The sequence below is a fragment of the Camellia sinensis genome, chromosome 5 (genome assembly GCF_055761805.1).
Source record: "Camellia sinensis isolate YWXY chromosome 5, ASM5576180v1, whole genome shotgun sequence".
NCBI lineage: Eukaryota > Viridiplantae > Streptophyta > Magnoliopsida > Ericales > Theaceae > Camellia > Camellia sinensis.
The window spans coordinates 10120018-10144218 of record NC_138965.1 but is presented as its reverse complement, the minus strand read 5'-3'; the positions used below and the strand labels follow the sequence as shown (position 1 = coordinate 10144218).

The 24201-nt window shown below is 34.9% G+C and overlaps 1 protein-coding gene and 1 long non-coding RNA gene across 3 annotated transcripts; both read right to left on the bottom strand.

The window, feature by feature from the left end:
- Window positions 1-11776: 11776 nt before the first annotated feature.
- LOC114311672 (uncharacterized) lies at window positions 11777-22730 on the bottom strand. 2 transcript variants are annotated; one of them, XR_014329098.1, is made up of 5 exons: window positions 21679-21859; window positions 19651-19745; window positions 19394-19542; window positions 15138-15214; window positions 11777-11977 (listed from the first exon to the last, which is right to left on the bottom strand). It is a non-coding gene; the product is annotated as an uncharacterized LOC114311672 (long non-coding RNA). The 2 variants fall into 2 exon arrangements; XR_014329099.1 differs by lacking the exons at window positions 19394-19542; window positions 19651-19745 and having other exon boundaries at window positions 21679-22730.
- Window positions 15787-17646, bottom strand: LOC145790425 (uncharacterized). The gene is made up of 2 exons (XM_082868210.1): window positions 16695-17646; window positions 15787-16606 (listed from the first exon to the last, which is right to left on the bottom strand). Exons 1-2 carry the CDS (start codon window positions 17534-17536, stop codon window positions 16018-16020), a joined length of 1431 nt encoding a protein of 476 aa, XP_082724336.1. The 5' UTR covers window positions 17537-17646; the 3' UTR covers window positions 15787-16017.
- Window positions 22731-24201: the final 1471 nt, after the last annotated feature.

Sequence of the window (24201 nt, the reverse complement as noted above, 5' to 3'; positions counted from 1 at the left end):
TAGGTTCCTGTTCTGATCGACTGTAAATGTTGTACATACTGTTATGTATTGTTCATGTATATACGTATGAAAAATCTTTTTGCATACAGACTCACAGCTCATTGGACATTGTTTATTTACTGTTTTGGCTTCCGCCATGCCCCTGTACTCTGTGTTATTGTCTGACTGTTAAGCAGGCCTTTGGTAATCTCGGATTACTGGCCGGTTACGGTGCTAAACCCATAGGGGCGGGTTTGGGTCGTGACAGAGTGGTATCAAAGCGATACTTAACCACGAGTTATACCGCACACACGTGTCCAAATGAGCTATAGGGTGTCATAGAAAAGTAATTAGGGCATCACATGAGCATGAAAAGTGTGTGTGGACATGACATGTATATGTGTTAATGTGTTGAAACATATAATTGCTTATGTTTAAATGTTTAAAGTATGCAACTTCCTATGTTTATTATTATAATGTTGCATATAGTGAAATGGATACTGCAAGCACTACTAATGAAACTGAATCCCCTGAGGCAAGAATTGCGAGGTTGGAGAGAATGGTGGAACTATTAACTGCAAGACTAGAACAACAACAGAACCAACAGCCTCTACCTTCTCCTCCGGTACAGCCGGAACCGAATGTTAATGATGGGGATATAATTGCTCTCACCTAGAAGTTCAGCAAAATGAAACCGTCATCCTTTCAGGGAGGCCTTGAACCCTTAAAGGCTGAAGCTTGGGTCCTTGAGATAGAAAAATTGTTCGAAGTTTTTCTATGTTCTGAAGCACACAAAGTGCTATTGGCCACCTTTACACTACAAGAAGAGGCCAGAAGGTGGTGGATGTTAGTCCGCGACACCAACACTGTTATGACTTGGGCTCAATTCAAGGAGTCCTTCTTCGAAAAGTATTTCCCTCAGTGTATCAAGGACAGAAAAGTGACTGAGTTTGAACAACTGAGACAGGGTACCATGTCCGTTGCTGAATATGAAACAAAGTTCACCGAACTTGCTAGATATGCATCACATATGGTGGACACTAACTACAAGAAGGCCAGAAAGTTTGAGGGCGGCCTTAATGTTGCAATACTGGACAGAATAAATGTTTTAAAGCTACTGAACTATGTAAATATTCTCGACCGAGCATTAATGGCTGAGTCGAACATCAAAGCGCTGAAACAAACTGAAGCACCAGCGTTTGAATGGCATGGTAAAAGGCAGGGTTTCAAGTTCAAGAAAGGAAAAAATAACCCATTGAACAAGAAACAGAATACAGGGTCAACGACTACTTCTAGTCAAAGGAACCGGTCTATACCACCCTGTTCTGAATGTGGTAAGAACCATAAGGGAGTTTGTTATAAAATATTTGGAGCTTGTTACAGGTGTGGCAAGGTGGGCCACATGGTTAAAGACTGCCCCTCTGCTCCGTAGGCCAATAGTAAAGCTGCACCTAGCGCAGCAGCATCGACTGCTACACCAAAGCCTAACCCCAAAGCTACCGGGAAAGAGCCCATGAGGCAAGGCCGAGTGTTCGCACTAGTACCGGGAGACGTGTTGAATACCGAGACCATTGTGTCAGGTATTCTCTCTATTTGTACTCAAAATGCATATGTTCTGATTGATTCGAGGCCTATACATTCGTATGTATTGCATGCTTTTTCGCGAAAACTGAATAGACCATTAGAACCCATGAATTTCCTGTTAGCTGTATCTTCACCTATCGGGGGATCTGTAACTTGTGCTTATATATACCCTGCATGTGAAATTATTGTTAGGGATATGCATCTGTATATTGACTTACTACTTCTGAACATAGATCATTTTGATGTTATATTGGGGATGGACTGGTTAACGAAATATCATGCTACCATAGACTGTGTGACGAAACAAGTAGTTTTCCATCCACCGGATTTACCTGAATTTGTGTTTAATGGGGTTGGAGTAGTACCTCCCCCATATCTGATTTCCTCTATGAAAGCCTTTAAACTGATTAAAAAAGGGTGTAAAAGGTATCTGTGTTCTGTATTGATTGTACCTATTGATGATAAAACTAATGTGAACTGTATTCCTATAGTCAGAGAATTCCCAGATGTTTTTCTAGATAATCTGCCAGGGGATTTGTTTGACAGGGAGATTGAGTTCACCGTTGATGTGATTCCGGGTACACAACCAGTGTCTAAAGCTCCTTACAGAATGGCTCCAACTGAACTGAAAGAATTGAAAGTGCAACTGCAAGAATTGTTAGACAAAAAGTTCATCAGGCCTAGTACTTCACTGTGGGGCACACCTGTCTTAGTTGTGAAAAACAAAGATGGCTTACTAAGAGTCTGTATCGACTACCGTGAACTAAACAAGGTAACTGTGAAAAATAAATACCCATTACCGCGTATTGATGACTTATTTGATCAGTTACAGGGTGCTCAAGTCTTTTCTAAGGTTGATCTCAAATCCGGATATCATCAGTTGAAAGTTAAACCAGAGGACATTGACAAAACTACTTTTCGAACAAGGTATGGACATTACGAATTTTTAATTATGCCTTTTGGAGTTACCAATGCACCTGCTGCATTTATGGACCTCATGAACAGAATCTTTAAATCATTCCTCGATGACTTTATTGTTGTATTCATAGATGACATTTTGATTTATTCCAAGAGTATAGAAGAACATGAGCATCATCTGAGACTTGCCCTACAGACCCTAAGAGAACAAAAACTTTTTGCTAAACTGTCTAAATGTGAGTTTTGGCTTGATTATGTTATGTTTTTGAGACATGTTATTAGTAAGGATGGAATTTCAGTTGATCCACAGAAAGTTGAAGCAGTAGTAAACTGGCCTAGACCAACAAATGTGACAGAAGTCCGAAACTTTTTGGGATTAGCCGGGTACTACAGAAGATTTGTCAAAGATTTCTCCAAAACTGCCTTACCGTTGACTCAATTAACTTAGAAGGATCATTTGACTAGACTGACCAAAGAGAATCAGCTTTCCAAGAGTTGAAAACTCAACTAGTGACTGCACCTGTTCTTACCCTACCTTCAGGTACGGATGGTTTTACCATTTTTTGTGATGCTTCTCATAAGGGTTTGGGGTGTGTTTTAATGCAAAATGGGAGAGTTATTGCCTATGCTTCCCGACAACTGAGACCGCATGAAAAGAACTACCCGACCCATGATCTAGAACTTGCTGCAGTAGTATTTACATTGAAAATCCGGCGTCACTACCTTTATAGGGCTACATGTGAATTATATACCGACCACAAGAGTTTAAAGTATTTCTTCACACAGAAAGAACTGAACATGAGACAACGGAGATGGCTAGAATTGATTAAAGACTATGACCTACAGATTTTGTACCATCCGGGAAAAGCCAACACCGTTGCCGATGCATTGAGTCGGATATCGATTGGGAACTTAGCCTGTTTACTCACCGGACAGAAAGAGTTGCTTTGTGACCTTGAAAAATCTGAAATTGAAATTGTTTTGCGAGAACAAGGTGGAACAATAGCTGTTATTTCGGCTCAACCGACACTGATTGAAGAGATTAAAGAGAAACAGCAACAGGATGACTTCTTGAAAAAGATCATCGAAGAACAGGAATCTAAACCGAGACCGGGTTTCAAATTTGAAAATAATGTACTGAAATTCCAGGGAAGACTGTGTGTACCGAATGATTCTGAACTGAAAAGAAGAGTTCTGCAAGAGGCCCACAATTCAAAACTGTCTATTCACCCAGGGAACACAAAAATGTACCAAGATTTGAAATTGAATTTCTGGTGGCCGGGAATGAAGAAAGAAATTGCTGATTTTGTATCGAAATGTCTTCATTGCCAACAAGTCAAAGCGGAACACCAACGACCCACAGGTTTACTGCAACCCTTACCTATACCGGAGTGGAAATGGAAACATATTACCATGGATTTTATTGTGGGATTGCCTCACTCTAGTAAAGGTATGGACTCAATTTGGGTTATAGTTGATAGACTGACTAAATCTGCTCACTTTTTACCTGTCAAAACAATTTATAATGCGGACAAATTGGCTATACTCTATATTGATGAGATTGTTAGACTGCATGGAGTGCCTGTGTCCATTGTTTCTGATAGGGACTCGAAGTTTACATCGAGATTTTAGCAAAGCTTACAGACTGCATTGGGTACTGAACTGAGACTGAGTAGTGCCTATCATCCTCAAACAGATGGCCAGTCAGAAAGGACCATCCAGAGTCTGGAGAATTTACTGAGAATGTGTGTCCTTGATTTTCAGGGAAACTGGGAAAGCCATTTGTCATTGGCTGAATTTGCCTACAACAACAGTTATCATTCAAGTATTGGTATGGCGCCTTTCGAGGCATTGTATGGCAGAAAATGTAGATCTCCGATTTGCTGGGCAGAAGTTGGAGATAGGCCTTTGCTTGGGCCCGAGATTGTATATGAAACGACTGAGAAAGTAAAACTGGTACAACAAAGACTGAAAACTGCACAGAGCCGACAGAAAAGTTAAGCGGATGTCAGAAGACGGGACAGAGAACATGAAGTGGGTGATCACGTGTTTGTGAAAGTGACACCGATGAAAGACCAGACTCGTTTTGGAGTCAAAGACAAGTTAGCGCCGAGATACGTCGGACCATATGATATTATTGAGAAAATCAATCCGATGACATATCAGGTTGCGCTTCCTCCTGAAATGGAGCATATGCATAACGTCTTCCACATTTTTATGTTGAGAGACTACCTCCGGGATCCTTTCCATGTGATAGAGCCTACTCGTGTAGTTCTGACTGATGACTACACTTACGAGGAACAGCCTGTTTAGATTGTCAACAGACAGATCAAGAAGTTGAGGAACAAAGAAATCCTGTAAGTGAAAGTTGACTAGCAAAACCATGGTGACGTGTATGCCACTTGGGAAAGGGAAGATGACATGGCCAAGAGATATCCTGAACTGTTTCCACTGAATCCTGTTTTCTTCCAGAACGAAGGTAATTCGAGTTTGGAGGACCAAACTCTTTACAAGGAGGGGAGACTGTAACAACTCTCACCACTATTTGCCGATTGATTACTGATTACCGTTAAATTGAGACTGATTATGATAAGTAATTGAATCGACTGAAATACTGAACTGACTGACTAAAATCTGGAACTGAATTGATTGAGTACATCTGTTTAATTGTATGTCTATCTGTTGCCTGTTTGATTATCTGTTTGTGTATTTATGCTTAAACTGCAAATTGAAGGCCTTATCGGCGGCCGAATCTGAAATTAATTAATGTTCTATGATCCTTAGAATTTATGCGATTTTATGGTATATTTATCTTAAATGTGATTTACTATGATTAAATTAGATTAAAATAAGCTAATTACATAATTTGACTTAATTACCTTAGTGCCATTTAGTGGGCCACTTATTTGACACTTTAGAGGCTCATTCTTAGGCATTACAAAACATTTGTTCAGCCCTTTTGAGTCCCATAACCGATCAAGAGAGGAGAGTGAGAGATTTGGAGTGAATTCAACTTGACTTTGTGAATTGGCTTGAAGAATTGGAATATAGGTTGCAAATTAAGCTTCCTCACCTTGTGTTTGAGAACCTAGGTAAGGAATTTATCCTTTTAATTGTGTATTCAAGTTTGTTCTTGCATGATTCATGAGTCTTTAGTGATCTAAGTCATGAATTAGTTCTAGCATATTGAGTTGTAGCTCTAATCTTGCATGCATGTTTGTATTGTCGAGTTTTAAGTTGTTTTCATGGCAAAATGTTACATGCATGCTCATAATTATGTTTGAGTCCATGATTTCATCTTGTTTTGAAAAGAATCGGCTCATTAGAGCATGTATTGAAGTTTTGAATTGATTTAAACTCATGCATGTTTGCATGTTCATCATGTTCATGAAAATTGGTTTGAAATTAAGTGTTCATGAAAATTGATTTTACAATTGAGCTTTGGAATCATGTTAAATTATGAGTTTTGGAATGTTTTCTGGAAAATTGGCCCAAGAGGATCGGAATTTGTGCATTTGAACTTGGTTTTGAGCTTGGAAGTTCAAATTTGGAAATTCCAGATTTTGAACTCCCGCTCGAGCGGGAAATTCGTGCTCCCAATACTTCGCACTGTTTTGACGTCCGCTCGAGCAGAATAATTGACGCTCGAGCGGGACCTTGTGTATTACGCTCAAGCGGCTATCGAGTGCCCATCGAGCGTGATTTTCACATATTCAGTACTTTTGCCCTGTTTTGCAGAATGCTCGAGCGGGAAAGTATACGCTTGAGCGAGGAAACCTATGCCCGAGCGGGACCTCTATTTTCTGAAAAATATTTTAAAGTGCATCTTTGCATCCTCATTTCATCTTAGGCATTCTTAGGCCTAGTTTAAGGCATCTTAATGAGAATATAGATGTAGAACACACCAAGGCAAATTAGGGATTAAGTTATTATCTTTCCCAACTGTGTAGCTTAGTGTGTGTTCGTCCTGTAAACTGTGTAGGGTTGGCGACTGGAGACGCGCTCTAACTTAACTGTAGCCCAGAACTCTGTGAGTAACCACTGTGTAAAGATATGTTCAAAGATGAATATTTTCTGGCTGTTAACTGAACTGCTTTCTAAACTGTTACTGTCAACTGAATGAATGTATGTCCGATATTCTGAACTGTATTGTGGCATCGTTAGCAACTACTGTTTACTATTACTGCTACTGTTACAGAGATCTCTGTCTGTTTCTATGTGGAACCACTACTGTTTACTGTTATGATGGCCATCATTGACTGCTCGGTCTTTGAAGACCTACTGTTTACTGTACTACTATGCTAATAGATGTACCACATATGACTGTTACGACTGAACGATTGAAATACTGATTTAATTAACTGTTTTCATTACTGTAAGGACATTCATTCTTAATCTCTTTACACATTATGTTATTCATTGGGCTTTAGCTCACTGTTTATACATATATGTAGGGCACCAGACCGGAGTTAGGAGCATGGGTTAGACTCCCTTTTTGTCAAGCCAACCACTGTGCCTCACTGCGAGGTTCTGAGCCTGTCAAGCTATGGCTTAGGGGTGTTTTAATTTCCCCCGTCTGTCTTTGTATCTGTTTTGTAATAACTGTATAGACTGGTAGCACTGTACTGTACTGTACTGTCTAACAGGGATTAGGTTCCTGTTCTGATCGACTGTAAATGTTGTATATACTGTTATGTATTGTTCATGTATATACGTATGAAAAATCTTTTTTGCATACAGACTCACACCTCATTGGACATTGTTTATTTACTGTTTTGGCTTCCGTCATGCCCCTGTACTTTGTATTGTTGTTTGACTGTTAAGCAGACCTTTGGTAATCTCGGGTTACTGGCCGGTTACGGTGCTAAACCCATAGGGGCGGGTTTGGATCATGACACATGTGTATAGGTAGGTGGCATTTGAACAGATAGTTGAATATTTGAACAAATAATTTGACAGTTAAGTGACTCATGTACAAATACATGACATTTGAACAAATAGGTATATAGCTAAACTTTGAACATATACGTGTTCTTTTGGCCCAAAAAGATTTAAACTTCGTTTTATTGACCCAACAATTTCATAAATGAACCTATGACCTGGGTGTCTTTTTTTATTTAATTTTGGAGTATTTACACACAAGTCTTAATTTATGAACTTATATTTCATTAAATCCTAACTAAGATTTTTTTAACCTTCAAGTCCCATTAAAATATTAATAGTTGAAATTACCTTTAAACAACGATTGTTCATCATTCATGATTATCTATAAAGAAACATGATGATTTGACATTTATTTTGATTTTCAAAATTTTAAAACATCGACTTTCAAATTCAAAAAAAAAAAAAAAAAAAACCTAAATATTTTTTGAAAAAACTGAATTATTTTTTTGTGCAAAATTGAAAATTTTGTATCTATAAGGAAGCATGATGATGGAACATTGATGTGCAAAAATTGAAAAAAAAAATGAAAATGAAAAAACTGATAATGTTCTCAATTCTAAAATTGAAAAAAACTGAAAATATTCTCGGTTTTATTGGATAGTTGAATCAAACTAATAAGTAGAAAGGCAAAAAGTTTAATCACATGCTTTGTTTTTTTCATCAGTTAGTGAAACAATTACCTTGAATATTACTATGCAAAATTGATATTTTTAGTTTTACTATATAGGATTTATTGGTTAAAAAATCTTAAGTAAGACCTGAGTTACCATAATGTTTGTAAATAGGACTTTGAGGTAATTAACTCTTTAATTTAATTTTAAATTTGAGTAAAAAGTTTGATTTGATATAAAGGGTTATTTATATGGAGACCTAAATTATTGGACTTAAACTTTTAAAGCATACAAATAAATCCCTTAAACTATTAAAACTATCACTTTATTTGGAGAGTCTTCATGTAAATAATTTTAGAATTAATTCTAAACAATCATCTAAATAATTATTGATTGAAAAATGCTGACATATTACTTAAAGTTTAAATAGGATATCAAGGGATGATCAAGCGATGATCTTGCGCAGTGCATATATATAGTGTACATATATACTTAATATAGTGTTATGTATAAATGTATGTAGACATGCATAAATACATTTACTATGTCATTAAATTTGAAATTAGATTAAATAAGATTCGTAAAAGATAATAAATCTTATAAATTAGGTTTAAAACTTATTAAAAATTAATTATTTTGGTAGGTCAGAAAAGTCTTATTTTTTATTAGGTTTAAAATTTATAAATCTACTTCTTTTTTTTTTAAAATTTAAAAATAATATGGGAAAGAATACAAAGAATAGTACAAATGTCTCTTTATTTTTAACCCTAACAGTTTAGTGTTGTATTTTAGTCTAAAAATATAGGAGAGATCTTTGCCTATATTTAAACTATAAGCAGGTAAAGTGCTCCAGCTCTTAACCATAAGGGAGTAAATTGAATTTTGCCTAATAACATATATGCCTATAAATATTATAAATTAGTAAAAGATTTTACCAAGTTAAGATTTTATTTCAGAAAAATTTTAAATTTTGTAAACGAAATCTGATATATAATACTAGATAAAGGCAAACAAATAGCCATTATACAAGATAAGTAACAAAATGCTATAGATAATCACTTTTACTTTTATAAAGAAAATTTACTAGAAGAAATTATGCTTAGTTTTCAAAAATGGTATAAAAATTTAAGGTTTTTTTGAAATAAAATTTTAACTAGATAGGGTCTTTTACTTATTTGTAATGTTTGTGGGTTTATATTTTATTTTTATAATCCTTTCAGTGATTAAATATTTTAAAAATTTAATAGATTCACTTGATAGTTTAAGAATTAAATAGACAATTTAATAATAATTTAGTGGTCGAAAGTATAATAAACCCTTAAAATGTCATTATTTTTTTGTTGTTGGAACTGTTCATTCTCCACCTCAGAAGCCAGCATCAAACAAACAAACAAGTCACCATCTCCCTCTCTCATTCTCATCTTTCATTCACAGATGTCTCATGAACTTTGTTGCATGAACATGTGTTACCCTCACTAGAAGTGGTAGTCTCCAGATGAAAAAGTCGTCGACGGTTTGGTACTCAACCTCTTTATTGGTTGCAAAGTGTAAAGTGTTGCACGAGCCTTCTAAGGCTATGTTTGTTTGAGAATATGATCTTTGGATTTGATTAACAATTTAACAAAATACATAAATTCATGATTAGGTTAAAAAAAATTAGAATTTACACCAATAAGCTATGTGAAAAAACATAAAAGGAGAGTGGGATATTAAAATGAGAATCAAGAAAAAATTTAGATTAATTGACTAAATTATATATAAAAAGTAAAAATCTGAAGTATGAAATTCAAATATCCTACCCATATATCGATGGTGGGAAGAGTACAAGGAGTTCAAATCACGATATTTTCGGGACAAATACTTGGAGTCGAAACGGTTCAAATTTATGAACTTAGACATCCTTTGCAACCGAACTCCAAACAGTTTAGAGCCATAAATTTAGAGATCTGAGTACTTGGCTTCAAATTAAGAGTCCTAGAACACTTGTAAACTTTGAACTATTATGATATGAGATTGACACGTTAGAACCATTATGTGGTGTGTCCGAAAATAAACCCTCTCTCAAAGATGGAGAACTCGAGGATTAATTATTCATTCTTCATTCAAATAGCCTATACCCAAAGTCGAGGTGGCAGGACTTGGGGAGTCTCTTTGGACTTGGGACCATTGTGGCTGGAAGTCCTCTTGGATCACACCTAACCCTTATTTTGGGATGTTGGGAATTATTAGTTTGTTGGCTAAAGAGAATGATTGGTCGGGATAATTCATGAGGGGATTCCATGAAATGCTTTGCCATTCATTCTCTCTCTCTCTCTCTCTTGTTTGTTTTGACACTACAAGAAATTTCATTTTTGGTGACTAAAATTTTAGTCGTCAAAAGTCTTATTTTAGTCGCCAATTACTTTTGACGACTAATATATTTGGTTGCCAGATTGGTCACCAATAGTTCGTCGGGAAGACAATCGGCGACTAAAACTTTATTTGCCATATATTTTTTAAAAATAATTAAATATATGTATTTTTTACTTTTAACGACTAAATTATTTAGTAGCCAAGTCAATTGAGCATGTATGTTTGGTGACTAACTATTTGGTAGCTAAAAGTTTCACTTTTTGAGAATTGGTAATTAAAAATTTAGTAGCCAAAAGTTTCTTTTTTACAATTGGCAACTAAAAGTTTGGTAGTCAAGTTTCACTTTTTGACAATTGGCGATTAAAATTTTAGTAGCCAAAAGCCAACCTGTGATATTTATTTACTCGCCAAAAGGTTTCATTTAGTTTTTATAATTTGTTCTATAATATTTTTTGCGCCGCCTGTCACCTGTGCAATACAAAATTATTCATTCATTCAATTCTCAACCATTCAATAAAAATATTTTTCCACAACCTGTAGCATTCAATTTTCAATGACATACAAAACTTAACTATTAACCGTACATATCAAAGAAAATAAGAATCTATAAACATAGTATAATTCAAGGTTTTGAAAATCAGACCGACCGGTTCGACCGATTGAACCGTCGACCGGTTGGAGCTCCGGTCCAGACATACCCTCTGAATCGGCCCAAACTGAAAACCACTATATTTAGTGAGAACCGGAAAAACCGGCAGTTGAACCGGCGAACTGGAGCCGGGTTGTCCGACTCGAAAATTTTTTTTAGTGTTTATTTTTTTTATTTTCTTTCTTTCTTTCTTATTTTATATTATTTATATATATATATAATATAAGAATATAAGAAAATTTTAATTTGAAACTCTTTTTCAAGAGTCTCCTCTTGTAAGGAATCTCATTAAGAGCTTGATGAAATTATTGTGAAAGTTTTCACCTATTTATAAGAAAAAAATTCTTTCAAAAAGACTCAAGAAATCCATGTGGGATTCAATCAAATGTATTGGAGGGAATATTGAAACTTTGATATCTCTCCAAAATTTTTACTCTCCTTTCAATCAAATTATTTGAATTAAAATCATATGGAGGGAATATTAAATATTTGATTTCATTTTTCAAAAATGAAATTAATAATATTTTAAAATATATTATTATATTTTTCAATAAAAAAAATATTAGGACAAATCTTTAAGATAATTTAATAATTTTAATTTATAATTTTATTACTTATATTTTTATTTAAATATAATTTTAATATATTTATTACGTCATGGTTTGATTCTGGTTCAACCCGACAGTTGAACCGGTGACCCGTCCACCTGATCCCTTTTTCAGTTCGCTCACCGGTCCGATTTTTAAAACATTGGTATAATCCAACAAATACATATACTATCCAAACCAACAATTAAAATTCAAATTAAAAAAAAACTTAATAACAAAACATATAAGTGTACATGCTTTCCATAAACAAAAAATATAATGTAAATTGCGCCCATGCAAACATCATCGATTTGGCCCAAAAGCATCACTGTATCCATGCCAACATCATCAATCTGTAACAAAAACCAAGGAGGTAAGTAATCAAAAATACAGAGCTTGATTTTTGTTTAAACAGAATACGATTCAATTTATTTAGTAAGTAATTTAGCTTATGGAGAAGGAAAAAATTAGATAACTAACTCAATTGAATTTAGATAAATAACACAATGAATATATCAATTGATATAGCAAGACTAAATATAGAAAAATAAGCCAATGATTCCTTTTAGCTTAACAAATTGTTATTTCAAAGATTTCAACTAAAATAGGCAAAAAACGATTTGCAAGGATATAACACACAATATTAGTTATACAGCAACAAAGTGAGTTTATCAATTAGCTATTACATTTAATTCAAGATGAATAGCACAATATTTATTATAACTGATATAGCAAGACTAAATGAGGGAAAATTAGTAAAGTAGTTAATTGAAAACACTATAAATGATGTTTTATTTAACAAATTAAGATTTGAATATGCAAGTAGTGGCTTTAACAAATTAAGATTTGGAGCTGTTGTGGGCTTGATTTAGTACATGTTTGAGCACAAATTACACTGTCAATAAGTTAGGCTTGTGGCTTAGAAGTTTGAGAAGCCTAAGAGACATTTTATCAAACAGTTTGAAGGCAAGGAAAAAAAAGAAGGAAAAAAAAAAACAAACAAAAAAAAACAAATCCTTTGTTATTAGGATCCAAATCTAAAACAACAACAAACTATTTTGACATTATAAGAATCCAAAGCAACAATCCATCTATAAGAATCCAAAACAATAACCCATCTTGAAGGTCTGATTTGGTTGTTTACAGAGGGATTAAAATCGATTCAGTGAGGTTTAGGGCAAAAATCGAGACCGCCATGGCGCTCTCCTTCATCTTCGCTCCCTTAATGCCTTTTTTCAGTTAATTTTAATGCATTTTCGGCTCTAACTCCCAACCTACACCTGCTAATTATATTCCGTTTGTTGTCACAGGTCCTATTTGTCACAGGGCAGGTGGCTGTGACATCCATACGGTAGTTCGGGGGCTGTTTCCCATTTTCGCCTCTTCAACGCTCTTTTTCGATTAAGTTTAATGTGTTTTCGGCTCTAACTCTCAACCTACGCTTGCTAATTACATCTTGTCTGTTGTCACAGGTCCTATTTGTCATAGGGAAGCTGGCCGTGACATCCATACGGTGGTTATGGGGCAGTTTTGCTTTTTCGCACCCTTAACGCCCTTTTTGAATCAAGTTTAATGTGTTTTCGGCTCTAACTCACAACCTACTCATGCTAATTACATTATGTTTGTTGTCACAGGTTCTATTTGTCACGTGAAAGGTGGCCGTGACATCTGAACGGTGGTTCAGGGCTGTTTCGTAGTTTCGCCCATTTACTGCCCTTTTTCGATTAAGTTTAAGGCGTTTTCGGCTTTAACTCCCAACCTACACGTGCTAATTACATTCCGTCTCTTGTCATAAGTCCTATTTGTCATGGGGAAGGTTTCCGTGATTTTCGTATGGTGGTTCAAGGGTTGTTTCTCAGTTTCACCCCTTAACGCCCTCTTTCGGTTAAGTTTAAGGCGTTTTCAGATCTAACTCCCAACATACACGTGCTAATCACATTACGTCTGTTGTCACACGTCCTATTTGTCATAGAGAAGGTGGCCGTGACATCCAAACGGTGGTTCGGGGGCTGTTTCGCAGTTTCGCCCCCTTAACGCCTTTTTTCGGTTAAGTTTAAAGTGTTTTCGGTTCTAACTCCCAACCTACACCTGATAATTATATTTCGTCTATTGTCACAGGTCCTATTTTTCACGGGGAAGGTGACTGTGACATCCGTACAGTGGTTTGGGGGTTGTTTCTCAATTTCGCTCTCCTTAACCCCATTTTTTAATTAAATTTAAGGCGTTTTCGGCTCTAACTCCCAACATACACGTGTTAATTACATTCTGTCTGTTGTCACATGTCCTATTTGTCACGAGGAAGATGGCCGTGACATCCGAACGGTGGTTCGGGGGCTGTTTCACCCTCTTAACGACCTTTTTCAGTTAAGTTTAAAGCGTTTTCGGCTCTAACTCCCAATATATACGTGCTAATTACACTCTGTCTATTGTCACAGGGAAGGTGGCTGTGACATCCGAACGGTGGTTCAGGGGCTGTTTCGCGGTTTCGCCCCCTTAACGCCTTTTTTTGGTTAAGCTTAAGGCGTTTTCGGCTCTAACTCACAACCTACACGTGCTAATCATATTCTATCTATTGTTACAGGTCCTATTTGTCACAGGGAAGGTGGCTGTGACATCCGAACGGTGGTTCAAGGGCTGTTTCGCAGTTTCACCCCCTTAACGCTCTTTTTCGATTAAGTTTAAGGCGTTTTCGGCTCTAACTCCCAATCTGCATGTGCTAATTGCATTCCGTCTATTGTTACAGGTCTTATTTTTCATAGGGAAAGTGGCCATGACATTCGTACGGTGGTTCGATGGCTGTTTCGTATTTTCGCCCCCTTAACGCCATTTTTCGATTAAGTTTAAGGCATTTTCGGCTCTAACTCCCAACCTACGCGTTCTAGTTATATTCCGTATATTTTCACAAGTCTTATTTGTCACGGGAAAGCTGGCCATGACATCTGAATGGTGGTTCGGGGGCTGTTTTGTAATTTTACCCCCTTAACGCCTTTTTTCAGTTAAGTTTAAGACGTTTTCGGCTCTAACTCCCTACATACACGTGCTAATTACATTCCGTGTATTGTCACATGCCGTATTTGTCACCAGGAAGGTGTCCGTGACATCCGTACGGTGGTTTGGGAGCTGTTTCGCATTTTCACCCCCGTAACGCCTTTTTTAGGTTAAGTTTAAAGCGCTTTCGGCTCTAACTCCCAACCTACACGTGCTAATTACATTCTGCCTATCGTCACAGGTCTTATTTGTCATGGGAAAGCTGGCTGTGACATCCCTACATGCACCAATTAAATCTCGTATGTCCCCACAGGTCCTATATATATGCAAGACAAGTTCCAAATAAACAAAGATCATTTCAAAATGCATCCAATTAGAAGCATCAAATACTTTGTATAAATTTTCAAGCAAAATTGGCTACAAAAAATAAAAATGAAAGAAAGAAAAAAGGAAAGACAAAGCAATTAAAACTAATTACACAACAAATATCAAAAGGGCAAGCACTATGAGAGTATAAAATCAAACCAAAGTTTGGAGGTAATAAACAAATCCTCGCGCTTCACGATACCATCTTCAAACAACTTCTTCAAAACCAAACCAATCTACAAGGAAAGAAAACTAGATTAGTGCCTCCAAAACCTTCCAAGAAACTAAGAAATTTTCTCATTCCAAACAAATTATCTTTGACCATCGACGTGAGTAAGTTTATTAAAATCAAATCACCAATTACACCATTAATGCAGTCAGTTGCAAGTATGAATTCTAAATCATGGTAAGGATCAGAACTGATGAGACCCATCCTAGAACACATAATGGCTTGGCTTATTCACACAGAGGTTCATTCTTGTTTAAGGTTACTGTGATGTAACCGGAGTATGGACAAAATAAGAAATTTTTTTTGTTAGATATTTTTAAGAAAAATGATACTTATATTGTAAGATCAACAATCATTATAAGAACAAAAAGAAATATGTCCACGCAAAAAAAAAAAAAAAAAAACCACATATTTTAGTTTACCCATATCTATGAAGCACGGGTGCGGGTACGAGTACGGTACGGGTACGAGTGCGGGTACGCCGATACGGCAAAATTCCAAAAAAGTAGGATACGGGTACGGCTGCGGTACGCCGATATTTTTTATTATTTTTTTATTTTTTATAATTATGGTGAGAAGATCCAACCTACAAATTGAAATTAAATATCAAAACTAAAAAGAGAATTATAAAACTAAAAGACAAATATTAATATATTTCAATTCAATACAACACAACCAACACCAATTCAGTCCATAATCCAAGCAATGGAAAAACAACCAACACCAAAAGAAAAACAAGGCCAATTCAGTTCATAACACAAGCAAATGAAAAAAAACAAAAGAAAGCCCTATATATCTAAACTTGACACTTCAAAGTTCACTTCCATTAACTTCATCATTGAATAAAACAGCTTCCATCTCTGGCTCATCAAGTGAAAGATTTGCAATTTCAAGGAAACCAGAACCCTCCAATGAATCAAATGCATCTCCCCCAACGTCCCATAACTTGGTCTCTCCTTCTGTGTATAGTTGACTCCTTCTTGATAAGAGGCGAATATTGGAGTGCACAAAAACCAAATCCTCGCACCGTTGTGGTGTCATTTTATTCCTCCTCATAGAGTGAATGAAAGAGTAGGTGCTCCAATTCCTTTCACAACATGATGAGGAACATGGTTGGCTAAGTAATTTCACTGCCAAAGATTGGAGCGTAGGTGCAGAAGAGCCATGTGCCAACCACCAAACCACTGGTTCCGTTACGCCTCTATCACATATTGAGTCAGAGTCACCAAAACTTTCTAAACAACCTGAAAACTTCGCATACTCTGTATTAACAACTCTTCTCTCATCTGAATCAGGAAAGTATCTCTTAAAACACTTGATTCTCATCTCAGAAATTTCAACATCTTTGTGAGGAGGAACACGAATGGGATTTTCATGAAGCCACATCCCACTATAATACCTAGATTTCATAATTAGAAAAAAATAATAAGTAAATTATGCAATGAAAAAAATTAAAGTATAAACTATGACTCTAATGTGAATTATACCTTGGATTCAAAGAATGAGCAAGGCAATGAAGAGGTGTGCTACTTTTTGTCCACCTTTCCACTAATATTTGATGCACTATAGAGTAAAAGGATGACTCTTCATTTTCTGACTTCCCTTCACGTCTATAGATGGATGCCTTCACCCGTTCAATCATTGAATCCCACATCTCATAAACCAAATGTAGACATGGCTTATCTGTGTCACAAAATCTAAGCATCTCATAAATTGGCAATGTGAATGAGAGTATATATTCAATCTTATCCCACCAAACATCATTCAACAACTTTTCCTTTACAACACTTGCTTTCCCAACATCATCTTCCTTGTAAGAAGCCCATTTGTCACTTATCACCATTGTTTGGAGACCATGATATATAAGTTTAAACCTTTTTAACATAACAATTGCAGATGCAAAGCGTGTATCTGCAACAGAAAGTAGCTTCAAAGGTATAAACTCATTAAAAATAGCTAATCTCATGGAATGATTCATGATGAAATTTTTCACAAACATTACATCATCAATCACAGTAGTGATCCAATGGCACTCATCATAAGCATATGCAACAACTCCAATTTCCTTCGCAGCACAAATGTTCTTAAGAGCAAGATTAAGAGTGTGCACTACACAAGGTGTCCAAAAGATCTTCGGATAATTACCTTGAATAATTGATCCAGCTGCACTACAAACTGGAGCATTATCAGTAATTACCTGAATTACATTAGTAGGACCCACTTCATCAATCACTTCACTAATTAATTTGGTAATATGATACTTGTCCTTGGTCTCACCCTCACAATTAACAGCTTTTATAAACATAGCTCCACCATTACATGCTGCCATAAAATTAATGAGAGGCCTCCTCTGTGCATCAGTCCATCCATCAGATACTATACTCAACCCCTTCTCATCCCATGATTTTTTAGTTGGTTCCAATAACCTTTCAATAGTTGCCCTTTCTTTTTGAAGTAAGGTAGTCCTCAACAAATTATATCCAGGAGGGACATACCCAACAATTTGATTCTCAGCAGCATATTGAAAAGCATCCACAAAGTATGGATTCCTAGCCAAATGGAAAGGCAAACCGGCTGAATAGAACATACGTGCAATTAAAGAATGTAAGTGCTCTCTAACACTTTGATTGAATGCCTTATCTAAAGGACTACTCCCAATTGCCTTTCTCTTTCTTGGTGCATAACCTTCCATTCTAAATGTTCCAACATCTTCTACACTGCCGTGGCTAGCACTAATTTGAGAAGATGGTGGTGGTAAAGGAACATTTTTTGGCTTTGCCATTTTTTTCCGGTTCTCAGCTTCTTGATCTGCCTTTCGAATTTCAGAAAGAAGATCACTCTTGTTCTTCACAATTGCACACACTCTAATTCCATGGCCAGTAAGTAGCAACAAATGGGCTCTAACTCTAGAATATGACCCTTGCTACTCAATGTTACAAAAATTACACTTAAATTTTGTATTACCACTTCCTCCTTCTCCCCTTCTAACTAATTTTGTAACATAGCCCCAAAGAGGAGCATTTTCATCTCCAGATTGATCAATGGAAGGAGCAGAAGCACTTGCAGCAGATGAACCTAAATTGCCTGATGAACTCATTTTCCTATAAGCATAAAAAATAATATTTTTGATGATTAAAAATAATATTTGTGATTAATTATTAACAATGTTTGTGATCTAATTTTTTTTTAACATCAGATTATAATTATTTGTGATCTAATTTTTTTTTAACATCAGATTATAATTTTTAACATCAGATTATAATTATTTGTGATCTAATTTTTTTTTAACATCAGATTATAATTATTAACATCAGATTATAATTATTTGTGATCTAATTTTTTTTTAATATCAGATTATAATTATTAACACTTGCAGCAGATTAATTATTTATTAACATTTTTTATTTTATTTTAATTTTTTTTTCTAAATATGATTGGGTTCAATACCTCTCTAATTTTTTTTTCGTTCTACATCAGATTCAGATTATACCTCTGAAGAAGAAACAAGAAACAAGAAAAAAAATCAAAAAAAATAGAGATGAAGAGATTCTGACCAGTTGCTTGGTTGCTAGGTGGCTGATATGCAGTGCAGGGGACGAATTGAAAATAGATGCTTGCTGATCAGTGATCTCTGTATAAAAAAAAAAAAAAAAAAAAAGAGATGAAGAAGAAGAAACGAAGAAGATGACAGAAGAGGGTGGAAGGAAGATTAAACAGAGAAGAAGAAGGCTAAGAAGAAGGCGAAGAAGAAGATGAAGACGAAGAAGAAGAAGACTCACCGGAACTCTTGCGTCGCCGTCGCCGGAAGGGAATGGTGGGTCGCCGTCGCCTCTTCGTGCTGTGACGCCTCTCCTCTTTGCTCGACTGATGACAGATTAGGGCAAGAGTGATGACATTAGGGCAAAAGAAATTCATTCGTAATTTCGTAAATATATATATATATTTTTTAATTTTTCTTAATATTGCTCCGGTGCCCCTCAATTCTCCAGAAAATTCGATTTTTGCCCCGCCGTACCCAAAACGCACCAAAGGCGTACCCATGCCGTACCCGAGCCGTACCCATGGCGTACCCGACAGAGGCAGACGTACCCAGCTACTTTTTGCCGTACCCGGTACGCGTACCCGCACCCGGTAAGTACCCAGTGCGTGTACGGCACTATTTTTGGAGTACCCGTGCTTCATAGACCCATATGCATCAACAATGTCCTAAAATGCATTTGTAAAGTGGTTGGTTCTGAAGTATGTTGGAGGTGGTTCCACAACATCCATTGTGTGAAATATTATACCCACTTGTGAATTGCTATCAATTATAGCTCGTTGCAGTGCTTCATGAATCTGCACATAATAAAACCTTTTCCTTTTTGATAATAATGTAATAAATAATAGAAGCAACTGCAGATATTTTGCCCAAAACAAGAATGACATAAGGAAAGACCAAAGTACCTAAGTTTTGGCAATTATTGGACACTAACCCTCTTTGACAAGACATTTTTTTGTAATATCAAAATTCAGCATGTTCGGTGTATCATACACAAAACCTGAAACAAATGAAAAATATAGAAATACATGTATTCCATAAAGACAAAAAGGCCCATACATATTTTGCTTGTCGTAAGAAAACTAAACTACATAATACACAAACATCAATCAAAAATAAAATGAACGTTGCAAGCCTGTAGGAAAATGCAGCCAGTCAATTTAAAAGCAGACTTCTTGAGTTAGTTGCCCTTGTTTCGTTATATCTTTGGGTACAAAATAGCAAATTGCACCAAATGCTTCACAAATTTTCAATATTTTCAATATTTTTGTCTTTGCTTGCTCCATCGAGAAAAGCACTACAAAAACAATTTTCTCAACTTGCACATGCAAAATACAAGCAAAATTAGTTGAATTTAGAAATTCAAGCCACAGTTTTCAAAGCAATAGAAGTACACCAACATAGCACTCTAGTGAAGAAAGCATACTATTAAGAAGTACAATATATTCAAGGTTTTCAGATTATGAGCTATACTAAGAAAATACATAGAAAGAAAATTTATCCCAAAAGACCGAAAGATAATAATATAAATAAGAGAATGACCACTTCAGTTGATACAGGATCCAAGATTTGTTCATCAGTTGGTGCCTGATTGAAAAGCATGTTGCCTTTTGTAGCACGAAACAACTTCCGCTCAAACCTAAGAGCTTTGAATTTATTGATAATGCCACTAATAAATCTTAAACCAAATTGATTTGATGGCCCAGGTTGCATCTCCTGTAGAATGGATTATCTATAATAAACGAAATCATGTTTATAGTTTCTACCTAAACAGTATTTGACAAAGCAGACAATTACTTATTCAAGTAAAGATACTGTATCTGCATAGACATCATTAGAGTACACAAGATCATCTAACTCTCTTTCCTCTTTAATTGTATGGCTCTTACTTGAAACAAGGAAATCACTTTCCTGGAATTGCGCATGAGAAGGCATAAGAAAAGCATCTAAAACTATATTTTGGATTGAAGCTTCACATATGCACACACTCAAGATAGAAAGAACACTAAAATTATTTGGCACAGATTTATTCAACCACAACTTTCACACTATATTTATACTTCATCTAAGTACTAGACATGTTAATAAGAAAGAAACAGAGATCATTTGATGGCTTGGGGCTCATCAGCCATTGTTTGAAAGCATTGGTTTGTAAAAAATTCTTACCGTCAAACACCTCAATGCTTTCAAACACCTCATTTTAGACTTTCTCTCATATATAAATTTGATATTAAGATTCACCTAGTAGTGACACACTACTATAAAAAATAAAAATAAATGAATAAATAAAAGCAATTAGCCCTTAAAGTCGAAATTAAGAATATAAGAGTCATCCAACAAATTATTTAAATCTTAATTTCTTCAATTAACAAGAATTCCTTATAGTAACAGAAACAGTTGTAATAATTAATTTAAAAAAAAAACACAATTATCATCAGCTTCCAAGAACCATTCGAATTAAACTGCAAAATCTCAACAGGTTGACTCTAAACTTCACATTTATCACCACTAATACCCATGAATCAGCACTAATGACCAAAGCCCTCTTTCCAATATGAAGAATTTCATCAACATTAGTGGAACTCAGTAGAGTATTCCAGGATACTTGACAGCTATCAACCCAGCTCCTAAACACTCCAAAGCAGGACACACAACTGCAGGGATCCCAAATTTTTCCTTGATAAACTCAAATGCCTCACTGAACCCAAATTTTTCCCTCAACAAAAACAAAGAGAACTGTAAAATTAGCTAGACAATCTACCAATGCAACTCCAAATTTACTGCAATTTGAAGAAATTAAACCAAAAACAAGCTAAACAGGAACTTAAACTAAATAAATAATATAAACCCTAGAGCAACAGTGAGAAATGGGGAAATAGAGGAAGGGGAAGAGAGAGAGAGAGAGAGAGAGAAAAAAGCGAGCGAGAGGGAACCTGTTGGTATTGCAGCGGTGGCAATGTGATTTGCGGTGGTGTGGTGGCGATGTGCGGCTTACGATAAACAACGGTGGTGAACGACTGCAGTGAGGTGAGGTTTGGTGGTGATTGGTTCTGTGTGTTTATGTGTGTGTGTGTGTGTAAGAGAGAGAGAGAGAGAGAGAGAGAGAGAGAGAGAGAGAGAGAGAGGGGGAAGAACCCTGTTTTCAAAAATGCTAAGAAGAACTGGCGCCAATCTTTTAATGTTCCCACTAAAATTTTATAAACCTTTGGCGACCAAACTTGTTGTTTGTCGCCAAAGGTTAATTTATACCAACTAATTTATTTAGTAGCCAACATTTAACAAACAGCGACTAATATTTTAGTCGCCAAAAGTGACCATTTTGGCTACTGAAGGCATTTTAGTCACCAAAAAGAAGTATTCAACGACTAAATTTTTCGTCACCAAAGATAAAAGTAAAATTTATGTTTTTTATTTAGTAACTAAATAATTTTAGTAGGCAAAAATTACCTTACAGCGACTAAAAAAATTTTAGTCATCAAAAATGAATATTTGCCGACCAGAACTTTGGTGGCCAAAGTTTAATAGCAAATATTATGCTAGGTTTTTGGCAACTAAATTTATTTTAGTAGCCAAAAATTGGTATACCACGACTAACAAAAATTTTAGTAGCCTAAAACATGATCTAATGCCGACTAAAATAATTTTTAGTCGCCTATTGTTCATATTTAGCAACTAATATTTTTTTTAGTCACCAATAATGAAGATACAATTACTAAAAAAAAATTAGTAGCTAAAAACCATATTCAACGGCGACCGACAAAATTTTTAGTCGTCTATTCTACAACTTTTGGCAACTGAAAAAAGTTTAGTCGCCAAATTTAGTCACCAAAAGTGTAAATGGTTGTAGTGTGATCTTTCACCCAATCACCATTCTCTCCATCTCTTCTTGAATCTATTTTGGTTGTCAACAAATCTCTCGCCTCTCCCTTCTATTTTTAAAGGAATCCATCTTTTCCGGTACAGTTCATCTTTTCCAGCGAGTTTTCTAGCAAAATCAATATTTTTGGTGAGCTTCCAAGAACTGATCGCATACATTATAAATATAGGATATTTTTCAAATAGTATCATAATCGTAAGCCAATTCAAGCCTGGAATACGATATAAAATACAAATAATATATAAACTGACAGTTTTAAAATTGTCAATCTCATTAAATTCACAAATATAATCTTAGCTGTTAGTAATTCAAAAGAATTAAAACTAATGTGAGTCCTGGCTCAAATGTATAGCATTACGTATGGGATAACATGCAAAAGTTGTTTACTTTTCAGGATTCATTTTTTAAAAAATTAAAGTTTTTATTTTTTGTATTTTTTGTTTTTACTGAATTTTTTAAATATTTTTAGTAATTTTTTTAATTTTTAGATACACCTAATATAAATACATTAAAAAAAGTATAATATTTGTTAAAAGAATCTTTAAAAAATTCACTAAATACCAAAAATGCAAAAAAAAGAAAAAAGAAAATTTAACACATTTTTGTATTTTTGTGTATTTATTGATTTTTTAAAATATTTTTTTTACAAATATTTTACTTTTTAGATACATTTAACTAAAGATGCATCTAAAAAAGTACAAAAATTACTTAAAATTTTAAAAATATTCACTAAAAATAAAAATAAAAATACAAAAGATAAAAATAAAAAACTCAGTTTTTAAAAAATTGAAAGTTTATTATAGAGCGATTTTTGCCCTAAAAGTCTATGATAGAGCCTCATGTGTTCTATTTTTATTTATTTTTAGGCTGCACAAGAGTTAGGAATTTAATCAACTGAGCTAGACTTCTAGTTATGTACTGGTATGTTTTATCGATTAATTTAAAAAAAAAAATTGTTAGAATATTTTTTCATAATCAATGAATTTAATTCTTGATGCTTGTGCCATAATAACTCTCGTATTATCATGAAGACACTAGTTATTCAAAAACATATACTATTCAAAATTTTATTGAAAAATCTATCAAAATTTTCAAAGTAGAGACTTTACTATATAAAAATTGAATATAGATTTATTTTTCTGGGTAAATTTATTCTTTTTTTTTTACGGACAATTGATTAAATTTGATGTTAATTATGATATAGGCTATTCTCAAACCGTTCGAATCATATTGGGCACACCCTTAGGTATTGCAATGAAAACAATTATGCCCTTAAATCAAATCTATCTATATATGTATGTATATCTATATATTATATAAGGAAAAATGAGTTTTTAATTTACAAGTCTTGTCGGAGCTCCAATATTTCAATCTTAATTTTCTAATTTTTTGATTTAAAAAAAAAAAAACTCAACATTTAATGACTTCTCCCATACACACCATTTTCAACTTCTCCCATACACATCCTTTTCAACTTCTCCCATACCTATTTAATTATTTTAGAAATAATAGTTATCCCTTAATTTATGAATTTCAAATGGAAAGACAACAAAAATATTTAATAATCTCTCCATTCTAA

What these genes read in the sequence shown, in the direction of transcription:
- LOC145790425 (XM_082868210.1), bottom strand. Translation starts at nt 17,536, where the DNA reads ATGGCAGCATGTAATGGTGGAGCTATGTTTATAAAAGCTGTTAATTGT. An exon ending in GCTCATTCTTTGAATCCAAG is followed by an intron (nt 16,607 to 16,694) that starts GTATAATTCACA and finishes TATGAAATCTAG; the next exon opens with GTATTATAGTGGGATGTGGC.